Genomic DNA, 12,275 nt, shown 5'->3' with positions numbered 1-12,275 from the left:
GTCACAAATATTTTGCCCATAGAAGTACACTTACTGAACATGTGAAGAGGGTACATAACAAATAGAAACCATTAGTGGCATTTGCACACAGGGAATAGTGGTGTATCACACTGAGTGCTTCTAAGTAGAAATTGCTTGGATTTCTCTTCACTCTGTGCATATATCATTTGGGATAGGATCCCGATCTCTGTATTATACTAATCATTACTTGATATCTACAACTCTGGGGAAACCATTTTATTATCTGATAGAAATTGGAACCATGCATTCAAATGACACTGTGCAAACCTGTTGGCAATAGTTGTAAGAGAAACAATTCATTACAAAATGCAGGCTTTTGAACAAAGCTCCCCAGTGTTTATATACATTTTCTTCAGCCAAGATAGGTAGCAAATAAGGAAACTTTGCCTCCACTAGCACCTATCTGGTCCTGCTGATGTTGAAGCTTTTTTATTTGGGTGTATTTTTATTAATTCGTGATAATTATTGTTAAGATTTGAATTGTTTCAAGTTTTGTCAACAGACTGATCTCCCTCACGCTAAAAAGTTTTTGGTGATACAAATGTCCATGGCAGAGTAGTTAGCCCAGTGCACTATGATGCCAGGGGTCCAAGGTGTGAATCGCAGGCTAGGCACATATAGATATGCATTTGTTTACAAGATAATTCTTTGACAATACGACAATTTTACATGATAATCCAGGAGATATAATCAGTGCAGTTTATTCGTTTGTACAGTTAGTGTTCGTTTTGTTCATTAAAGTTACGTTTTGTGTATGATAGCATAATTGCAATACTGGCTGTACACTTCAAACACTTTTTGAATTCTTTATAGTGTATATGGGTCATTCCACATGAAATCACCCAATTGAAAGACAAAAAATTGCTTCAATATCATGGATTTGCTTCATTTTTTTTGCTGATAGATACTTGGTCTAATATGACAAATCTGTAATATTAGACTTTCCAACAAATATTTTGAAAGTTAGAAATTTTTAAAAATTTGAAGATTTTCATAAATTGGGTGGACGAACGAATGCACCATGTGACACAAAACATGTCATATTTCGGAAACTATGTGGAGTATTGTGATGATTTAGGTATTGTTGGAGAGGAGAAGGACAGTCCTAACACAAAATGACTATATTTCCACTCTTACCTACTCAGAAAGTAAAAAAATCTTTAAATAAAGTGAAATGTTAATAAGGAAAAAACACTCCACTTCGGGTAATTGTTTGATAGGGAGTCCCAGGCTTTACCACAATGAAATTTGTTACACAGCATAATCAATACATGTCAAACATAATATTAAAAAAATCAGAAAGGTAATATTTTTCATAGCAAAAATATCACAGGTTTCAGAATAGAGTGTATGAACCAATTTTCCACTAGCATACAGCTATATTTTTCACAAATGGCCCTAAAACACTCACTAATTAACACTAATATGAGTACACACAATATTATTACAAATGTTGAATAAGTGGGAGAAGCATTACTATGATGTTAATCCACGTTTAGTGCTTAGAAATTGTACTAGGGCCAGAATTTTTGTCCAGAATGTATATGGGTCAGTCCACAACGAATGTTCCAGCACTGGTTGCTTGACCACTTTTAAAATTTTCAATATTTATGTTGTTTTAACACACATGCAGGGATAGTTCAAAGCAGGCATTATTTTTCTAAAGCTTGATTTTGTTTAAAAATGCGGGCCATTTCTTTTTTCATGGCTTCAGGCATTTTTGGCCTTTGCAGACAGTTGTTATAATTATGAGCTCAGCTAAGAAAAATGATAGAAAGCTCTGGTAAACAACATTGTTTTCAGTACATTTCAAGTATTATTTCATGTTCTGTGCATTTTTTCATCATCTCTAACGAAAATATATGCATTCAAAGGTTTGGCAGAAAATATTTGATCTCTGCTACTGGTTTCTTCTAGTTAAAGCTCTTTAAAAATGCTCGATTTCAGACCCTATATCTCGGATGGAGGAAAATCGAGATTGATATTCATTATATAACAAAATTACAAAAGGGGGAAATTCATCAAACTCCTTCAAATTATGTTTTTAGTAGTTACAAAGAAATATTTACTTTTTAATAAACTATCATGTAATTATAATTACAGTATTTATTAATTGCATAATGTGAATGGCATAATTAGTCTGTTACTAGGTATTATGAATGAAAAGATGTGTAAGGCATAGGTTTGTCTGAACAGGTTAAGACATGCAAGCGGAGACCATTAGTGAAAAGCTGCAACTACTCCAGTAGCAAGTCTTGATCCCTTGATTGATCTGAATTGTTCCAAGTGCAGTGAATTTCCAAATTAATGTTTTTGGCAGGACTAGCAAAAAGGGTTCCGGGAAAACATGAAATCTAATATCTGACTTTTCACAAGATATCTTTGTGATTGTGTGAACAAACATCTATCCTTAGAAAATACAAATAACATTTAATGTCAAGAGAATTAATATCCCCTTTACCATCATTACCCAAATTCCAAATATAACTTTTTAGAAGGCCACTAGATTTACATCATCATTCAAAATGTTGATGCCACGCAGCTTGGAAAGTATGCAACACAACTACATCTGTGTGGTATTTCTAGTTGTGAAAGAATGGGATTTATAAAAGAGATAGGATGCTAGCACAAGAGGGAGGGAATGAAACACTAATGGTATTATGCATGCAAGTCAACCTGTTCAGACAAACCTCTGCCTTACACATATTCATAATAGCTACTAACGGACTTACTATGCCATTTGCATGATGTAATTAATAAATACAATAATTTTCATTCCATGATAGTTCATTAAAGGCAAATATTTACTTGTAACCAATAATGTAAATTTACCTTTTTTTGCTCAATTTCCCCATTATCCATGGAATATCAACCTAGATTATTTTACAGGTACTTCTCAGAGTACACTTTATGCTGTGAATATATATATATATATTTTTAGTTCCTCCAAACAATTACCCGAAATGAAGTGTTTTTTCATCATAACATTTTACTTTAAAGATTTTTCTACTTTCTCAGTAGGTAGGAGTTGTAATATAATCATTTTCTGTTAGGAATGTTCTTCTCCTCTCCAACAATACCTAAATCATCAAAATACTTCACGAAGCTTCCATGATATGACATGTTTTGTGTCACAAAGTGTGTTCGTTGGTCCACCCAATTTCTGAAAATTTTCAAAAATGTATAACTTTCAAAATATTTGTTGGAGAAGTCTAATATTTGCTATATTGGACCAAGTATCTATCAGTATAAAAAAAATTGTAAAACAAACAAGTTATGATACTGTTTTTGTAGTACAGAAGGTCGTTCGCTTTATATCCGACCATTTTTGATGGGTACTCACCTTAAGAGATACCGTGCTGCCACCACTGATCATGTTCTATTGGACCCCCAGCATTGTAGATTATCGCCTGGCATAGCAGTTTCCATTGCAGCAAGCTCCGGTGCAGGACAGGCATGGGAATTCTATCCCACTCCTCCCTGCAAGCTTTCCATAGACCATCCAGGGTGCGCGGGCAGCGATGTTGAAGATGACGTTTCAACAGTACAAATGCGGAATAATCCATTGGACTGGCATCTGGGCTTTTCACAGGAATGTCTTCAAACGGATTGACACGAATTCCTAATTCCTCTGCCATTTCCTGATAAAAATGTAGTGATGTTCTGGCGGTACGACTCGAAGCCTTGTCCATATGGATCATCACCTGGTTCGCGTCCATTCCATACAATTGTGGGATGTCTCTCCGATAGATAGGTGTCAGAATGGAGTCTTGGAAGTATCTGGCATTCACCTTCACGTTTTTGTCCACCTTGAGTATCATCAACTTACCCTCATATCCGAATCCTGTCACAACCATAAAGCCAAGAGGGAAACTTTCCCTGCACTGACGAACAAAGTTGCTGCACCCCTTGCCGTCAATGTCACGGTATGTGATCATCCGAATGTGACCACCAGCAGTGAGATGGACATATGATTCATTTATTGTGACAACTTTCTTCCATTTGAAACCCAACAGGTACTTTTCATACAGTTTCCTGCAGTTCGTCTTACGTTCGGCAATGTGACGTGGTAGAAGGTGGTGTACACGGGCCTTCCGCACACACTTCAACCTGAGGCGGTTGCGAATTGTTTTGTTCACAGTTGACAGTGCGAGGTGAAATCTGTGGGCCATATCACGTTGAGTCGGGGGATTTTCTTGGCACGCCAATCGACGGATCCTCCTTCGCACTACGGGTGACACTTTGCATGCAGCCCTTCTCCTGCTGGTTTTCTTGGGTGAATGTTTCGGAAGGAGAGCCTGTTGTGTGTAACGGGCCCCAATAGCTTTCGCAGTAGTCGCCCCAAGTGTTAACCCATTCTCCCGACACTGTTTCACAATGCGTACATATGAAAACTTAGCATAGAAAAGGGCCATTACGTAACCCTCCCAATACTGGTTGATTTTTGGCGCCATTTGATAACATTCACTACCAACATTCAAACACCTACAAGGTCACACAACACTACTCCTGCCAGCAGACACATAGTTCCAGCATGATATGCCAGGTGGCAGCACCGAATCGAAAATGGTCGGTTATAAAGAGAACAACCTCTGTATACGATATTAATACTAATGAAATTGTAATCCATTGTAGACACAGATTTTGTGATTTCTTAATGACAATTTTATTTTTAATAGTGATAAAGATTAATAAACTGATAATCAGGTTCCTCTACCTCCTTTGAAATAGTGTTAAAATGTTATGCTGGTGTGATTGGAATGAGATTGCAATGATGGATATTAATTTCTTCTCTTTGAAAATTATAGTCATATTTTATGTTCAGTTTTTTAAATTATTTTTTTATTTTTAACATATTGATTTACAACTTTAGTGACAATGAAGTTCGACCAGTCACAAATATAGGAGTGCGTTGTGAAAGAAGGAGAACACATGCATATGCTGAACATATTTTATTCAGCAGGCTACATGGAACAAAGAAAACATAAATTTCCGCTGCAACGCAGCAATGTATGGTGTCCACACAAAATAAAACATTTTCGTCCATCTACACGTGACATTGAAGTTCGACCACTGTTAGAGGGGATCCTGTTTACCATGGTGTGATGCCGCCCCGTCGGCGAATAACTGTGGCAATGCGTCGAGGCATGCTGCGGACGAGTCGTTCAAGGTATTCCACATCGATGCGGTGCCATTCCTCCTGCAGGTAGGCGATAAGAGCAGCCACTGTCGTGGGTTCCCTCTGTTGCACACATCACTTAAGAACATGCCACACATTCTCAATGTCCGAGAGGTCGGGACTCGATGGTGGCCATGGCAGAGTTCGCACGTGATGGCGAGTCAACCATTCTCTTGTCAGCCACGCTGTATGAGGCCTGGCATTGTCGTGTTGAAAGATGAGACGCCGCCTGTGGAACAGGTGCCTTCGCACTGTGGGAAGATGCCGCTCCAGTATGTGTGTATAGGCGTGTGCATTCACAATGCCCTCACAGACATCCCCATACCATCACTGACGCAGGTTTCTGTACCCGACGTGCATAACATTTTGCTTCATTCTGTTCCTCCTTCCGACAAATGACTGTTTTCCGTATTTTCCCATTCACAACATTGAAAATGGATTCTTCCGTCCACAAAACCCTGTTCCACTGCCGAAATGTCCATCCCCGGTACATTCGTGCCCACCGTAGTTGATTGCCTTTGTTCAACATGGAAAGGAAGGGTTTACGTTTCGCCTTGTACACTCAGTAACTGCATCGCTGTAGGTAACGGCGAATGGTTCTGGTTGACACTTCAATGTGAAAGCATTCTCGAGTCCACAGTCGTAATTCGGCCACAGAAACATGATTGTTGGTCTGGATATAGCACCTAAATATCCGTAGGTCACGCACGCTCAGCAGGCGTTTTCGACCGGGGGCCTTACCTGGCTCTGTAGTACCCGTATTTTGATGGTGTGTGATGATGCAGTGGACGGTTGACTTGGGTAAGTTCAGTTGGCACCCTATTTCCCGTTCACTGAGTCCATCACGTTGCAACTCCACCACTCTTCTCCTCACGGTGTTGTCAATAGGTTTGCCCCTGGCCATGGTGATGATGCACTGCGGTTCCTCGGTGCACAGCACGTGCTTATATACGGCGGACTCCCTTATTGTGTCCGCGACGTCATGCTTCCGTCGAATGCGCCACTATCTGGAATTTTCCATATGGGTCTGGTGCCTGGTCGAAGTTCAATGTCACGCGTATTGTTGCCCGTTTTCCTTCTTTACGTGACCTTGGGTGCAACATGCTGGGATCACGATTCTTGCCTGCTCACACGTCTCCTCTTACACACATGCGTCACTTCTGCGGGTCACCCATTCCACCGCCTATGACTCTGTGCATTTAATCACGTATTCCTTTCTGGTCGAACTTCATTATCACCAAGGTTGTATTTTGATGAATAGTCTTGTAAATGTGTAATATTTCAAACTTCCCATCAAATCTCAAATACTTCAAACTTATTTTCATAGGAATAATCAGAATCTCAGAAATATACTGTATTTTCAAGGTTGTCAGCTCATTGTAATATCAGGTTTTTGTACAAGAAAACTCCTCATGTAACTTTGTTATGTATTTGATTATGGATGTTTCTTCACTTAGATGTCAGGTTTATAATTTGGGGATTATATATTCTGAGAATTATCTTTATTTGGTTTGTTGGGACATGGCTTAGAGATGATATCCTGATAATCTTCAAGATCTTTATGAAAAATTTTTTACACGTAATTATTGGTGAAATGTGTTGAAGAATTAGAATTATTACATTTGTTTTCCTTTGTTTAAATAAGGATTGAAGTTGTTATGTGATGACTCAATTTAGTTCTTTATTTTTACAATTACTACTCAAATTGTATCCATGAAGAGTTACATTTCAGATAATTGGAGAATTGTGTAACCAAAATTGTAAACATATGTGAGATATTTTCATGTTTGAACATACATTATCATAGTTTTTTATATAAATTTCAAATTTGCTACATTAAAAGCATCTATATGACAATATTATTTTCTATTGTGATTACCACTGAACTTCTGAAGATTTTGGTTGGTTTGGAATGTGTAGATTCTAGTGTGAAGCCAGAAATAAAACCTTTCAAGTGTTTCTAATCCATGTTTGTTTCCCATTATTGTTTTCATTAGTTCAGCTTGATCTTTAATTAACCTTTGAACGTGATGCTGATGAAAAAAGCAAACTTCCCTTAAAATGGCCCTTGATTACCATTTTTGTCTTTGAACAATTTTTAAAAGAAAGGAAAATTGATATTTACGAAATATTTTATACTGTATCTTGTCTCCTCCTAGAATGAAGGTACGTAATATCTACCTTTACAATTCCAGCCACAAAAATTCCTGCATACGCCAGTGGTGTGCCAGTTTAGATTTTTCTATCTTATCATTAAGTTGTGGGGTTTAACATTTATTTCCCATCCAAAAATACTGTTTATACATAATTTATTTTCTGACATTTCAAATTATCTAACCAATCAATGTGCTAGCTTTCTGCATTTTGAAAATTTACATTTTAAGATTTAACTGTTGATCATTTGCCAGGCTATTGCATTCAAATTAAAATAAGTTTCTAGATATCTATAAAAAAAATGGTGGGGGATTATGATGAACAAATTTGCTGTGGGGGATTGCATCCAGAGTCTTGTGGGGGGAGGATGGACACCCCTGCTTGCAAGTATGCCACTGTTGAATGGAAATTGAATAATGTGACTAATTTATGTGTTTTCACACAGGTGCGTTATCCTCTAGTTTAAGTGTGCAAATTAATAAGTATTTATTATCTGTCTATTAGAGCATTTTTGAATGCACGATGAAGTTCAAGAGGGTCGTAAGAATTTTGTGTTTATTTGCAGTGATTGGTTTTTGCACTCTGACCACTTCATTCATAGTCATTCCTCAGTGTGTGAATATCATGGCATGGTCATGCTCAATGTTGATCTCAGTAGTGGATTTTTTTGAATTCCATAAACCATTTGATTACATTTTACCATGACAAAGCACTTTGCCAACATTGTGATGCAAGTCTTTTGGGGTATTTTGGCCCCTGGTACATCTTCAGACTACAAAAAATGAATCACTATGCACTGTCCTTGCTCGGTGCAAAGCGAGAGTGGCATGTCCATTTTTACCCTGACAAGACAGGAAAAGAAAATGAGTGACGAAAGTGAAATATGCGCTAAAACTAGTGCTCCAAATGTAGGTTAGGGGGAAGGAGGGAGATGCAGATAAGATCCCCTATTTTTCATAAAGCAAATCTTAACTTATCTTATCTCCCCACCTATTGCATTGTGTCCACGTTAATCCACAGAAGGACTTCGCCCTTTATACCCCAAAACTCGACCAAGCATTCACCCAGCTAGGAATTTCCATTTCGAACCTTGGCAAATGCAGTGATAAATGAAACCAGTATCAACATGAGCATGCATAAAGCACTAATGATAACATAAAATAAATTGTTTCTAAAGCTATTGACTGACTAATATGTTTGGTCCAAGTGGGGGAAAAGTCTTAATATTTAATGTTGAACTGATAAAATATTTACATTTTTCTGAGTATATACTCATTCACAGTCCATTCCTCTATCCTTTCTTTTCAGTGCTTTGCACATATCAGTCATTATATTATTATGTATTTTTTCTCTTTTTCAGATACCTGAAGAAGAACTGTATGCAAGGACAGGTCCAAGATGTTACAAGGTCAGTTACCAATTTCCTAGTACCTGCTGGAAAGTCAAGTGAACAAGAGCAGCCACAAGATAATTCAGAATGTGTCGATAGAGAAGGAAATTTTGACCCTGAGCCTTCACCAAAACCCCTTAAAACCAAGACAGATATTGAGGATGCCAAGCATTATGTCAGTGCAAAGGAAAAGTTTTTTAATCACTCGGTTTGCAAGAAAAATGTTATTCCTGAAGATAACAAAAGGGTTCACAACAAAGATAAGCCTTTTAATTGCTCGATATGTAACAAAAATTTTACCCGGAAATCTAACCTTAATGCGCATATGGTGCTTCACAACAAGGAGAGCCTTTTCAATTGTTCAATTTGCAACAAAGATTTTGCTTGTAAAGTAGATCTTAAGAGCCATGTGAGAGTTCACACCAAAGAGAGGTCTTTCAATTGTTCAATTTGTGACAAAGTTTTGGCTCGAAAAGGAGATCTTAATAGGCATTTGAAAGTTCACGCCAATGTGAAGCCTTTTAGTTGTTCAATTTGCAAGAAACGCTTTGCCCGTAAAGGACACCTTGAGAACCATGTGAGAATACACACCGGTGAGAGACCTTTCAGTTGTTCAATTTGCAACAAAAGGTTTATCCACAAATGTACTCTTAATACACACAAAATGGTTCACGCCAATGGAAAATCTTTTCATTGTTCAATTTGCAACAAAAATTTTGGCCATAAAGGAGGTATTGAGAAGCATGAGAGAGTTCATACCAAAGAGAGGCCTTTCAAATGTTCAATTTGCGACAAATGTTTTGCCTGGAAATATAGCCTTGATATACATATGATGCTTCACACCAGAGAGGAAACCGTTTAAATGTTCAATTTGCAACTAAGATTTTTCGCATAAATATATACTTTCTCTACATGTGAGAAGAGTATGTTGGATTTAAGTCCACTTTTTTGTCTGGACGGCTACTCAGGACTCTACGTTCAGTTTAAAGGCGGATCTGAACCACTTGTGCCTCCACAGGGCATCAAAACTGGGACCCCTTGATTACAAGGCAGCAACTTTACCAGAGTACATACACCTCAAAGAGAAACCATTAGGATGTGCTCACATGGAACCTAGTAATAGACAGAAAACAGTTTCTTGAAGCTTCCCTGCAGTAAAATTACTATAAAACATGTTTAAAAACATTGTAGAAAGTGTCTTATCATTAAATGAACTTAAAAAATGTATCATCAAACTGAAAAAGGCTGTTGAGAAGTATGCAGTGCTTTTCTTGCATTAATCATGATATGTGTCCATAAATTACCATGACTTCAGAATTTGTCAACTTCAAGAAGGTTTTGTGGGTGGTAATGTATTCCCCATTCCAGTGGCGGCGATTAGGTTGCCAGTTGCCCCCCCCCCCCCGCACTATGCTAAATCTTATCTACAAAGGAAAATATACTGTCTTTGCCTCCTAGTTTTGGCACCTTGCCCCCAAGTTTTGTGACCCAATCGCCTCCACTGCCCCATTCTCTTCACAACAGTTGGTATACAGGATTCCTTCTCAGGCTGAACCAACAATCATCTGGAATATCACCATTCATCCCAATCATGATGTTCAATACACCACTATAATCAGCTCTTCATGCAAAAGTTTCTTTATGTATAAATATAGGTGAAAAATGTTGAATATATTATTATTTATCATATCGCTTTTTCTTTCTTTAAAAATATGGATTGAAGTTTGTATATAAGAACTAAATTCAGTTCTTTATTGAGACAACTAACACTCAAATCTTGTGCATTTTTCAGATGATAGCTGAGTTGTATTTGAAGGGGATAACTTTATATACAAAATTAGAAACATATTTTAGAGATTTATATGTTGAAACATTCAGTATCATATTTTTGTATGTAAATTCTAATATTAAAACCATTTATGTGCCAATATTGTGTTTTATTATGTGTATTTCTGCCCTTCTGAAGAATGTGTGTATTCTCTGTAAATATGAAGAAAATCTTTACAGTTGCATTTTGTAATTAGCAAGATTGCAGTGTGAAGCCAGAAATTAACCAAGTTTGAAGCCTCCAAAGAGCAATGAATGTAGTAAATTATTATGCTAGTATAACACACACTCACACTCACTCACTTACTAACTTCCAGTGTGTAACACTTTTTCTTGAGACAGTCTTCAGTTGGAACCTATATGTGAGAGAATTTGGTGTTCCAACTATTGTTAATATACAAGTTTATAAAATTATGACAGACATCTGGAGAGATGATCATGTAAGATATGTCCATAAACTGACAACAGAAGTGAAGTAAGTAACATAGCTTGGGTGAAAGATGTGTAATGTTTGAATTACAGCATTGTTGATTGAAAGAGTACTTACTTTCATAATTTTGCACTACAGGGTCATCGAGAATGATTGCCAGGATTTTAAACTGTTTTTAAGATTGCCCGGATTTTAAACGTTTTTATAAAATACTTAAAAGTACTTACGTTGGTGTAGTGATGGGTTCAAGCCGTTCATTTGTGTGAGTCGACTCATGAGCGCTCGCTCACTGAGAAGAGTCGTTCAAAAGAGTCGTCAAGCTTCTTTATCTCGAAACACATGCCTGAAGAGGGGGAAGGGGGGTCGGACGTGTTGAAGCAGATGATTGTATTTAAATAAACGAACACAACGGAACATATCAGCCTCTGTCCTTCAAGATTAATAAATTGTATTGCAGTTTTGTGTATGTGTGTGTGCGTGTAGCCGACTAGATGGCCAAGATTCTGAAGTAATCAACATTTGATCTTGCCACAGAGTTCTAGTCCCGGTCTGGGCAAGGATATTCTTTACGAGTGTCCCTTCATCTATATCATCACGCATCATACTCATCATCGCGATTACTTAAAATTCGAAGAAAAGCGGCATAAAATAAGAAAAATACAAATACGAGTCTGTGTGTGTATGGATATACATATATGTGTAAACAGTAAACACACACACACAAACAAAATTTATTGCACATACTTGTTTTCATTACTCTGCCTCATGAGTGAGATTTTCTATATTTGTATCTTGTTTCAGTTTGCATTTCATGCTGCGGATAATGCAAATTATGCAGTGCGATAGCATGCACAGAAATGCTATATAATTATATCAACCTTTTATTAGTAATAGCGTGCATTTACATATTCTTCCTTTTTTGCATTCGATCACTGGTTTTAATATCGCAACAAATGTGAGAAAGCGAGTCAACAAAATTCACTCCAGATCTGCGCTGCGACACATGCTTGCCGACTCTTTAAACAGCACGAAGAGTCACAGCACAGTCCCACGACTCTTTTCCCATCATTCTTTCACGACTCTCCTGGCAGCTCGAAGAGTCACAGCACAGCGCCATGACTCTTCTCCCGCCGTTCGTTCACGACTCTCGGGACGGCACGAAGAGTCATGGAGCACCTTAACGACTCGCTCACCTTAGCGACTCTTCTCCTCCCTCATCGTTCATGACACTCAAGACGAGAAGAAGAGTCGTGGAGCACCTTAACGACTTGCTC

General features: G+C 37.7%; 1 protein-coding gene across 3 annotated transcripts in view; it reads left to right on the top strand.

Annotated features, from left to right (window-relative positions):
- The window catches only part of LOC145999612 (uncharacterized), a 308,818-nt gene that overhangs the window by 282,139 nt on the left and 14,404 nt on the right, over window positions 1–12,275 (top strand). Inside the window, exon 4 of one of the 3 annotated variants that reach the window (XM_083136688.1) lies at window positions 8,715–10,120. The exons of the other annotated variants lie outside the window; for them this stretch is intronic. Coding sequence (XP_082992814.1) covers window positions 8,715–9,606 — 892 coding nt within the window. The 3' untranslated portion in view covers window positions 9,607–10,120. Of the gene's footprint in view, window positions 1–8,714; window positions 10,121–12,275 lie in introns of those variants that run through there. 3 annotated transcript variants of the gene reach the window in all.

Source organism: Lepisma saccharinum, chromosome 15 (assembly GCF_977018435.1).
Source record: "Lepisma saccharinum chromosome 15, izLepSacc3.1, whole genome shotgun sequence".
Lineage (NCBI taxonomy): Eukaryota > Metazoa > Arthropoda > Insecta > Zygentoma > Lepismatidae > Lepisma > Lepisma saccharinum.
Note: the sequence above shows the minus strand (reverse complement) of the source record. Positions and strands in the feature narration are given on the sequence as shown.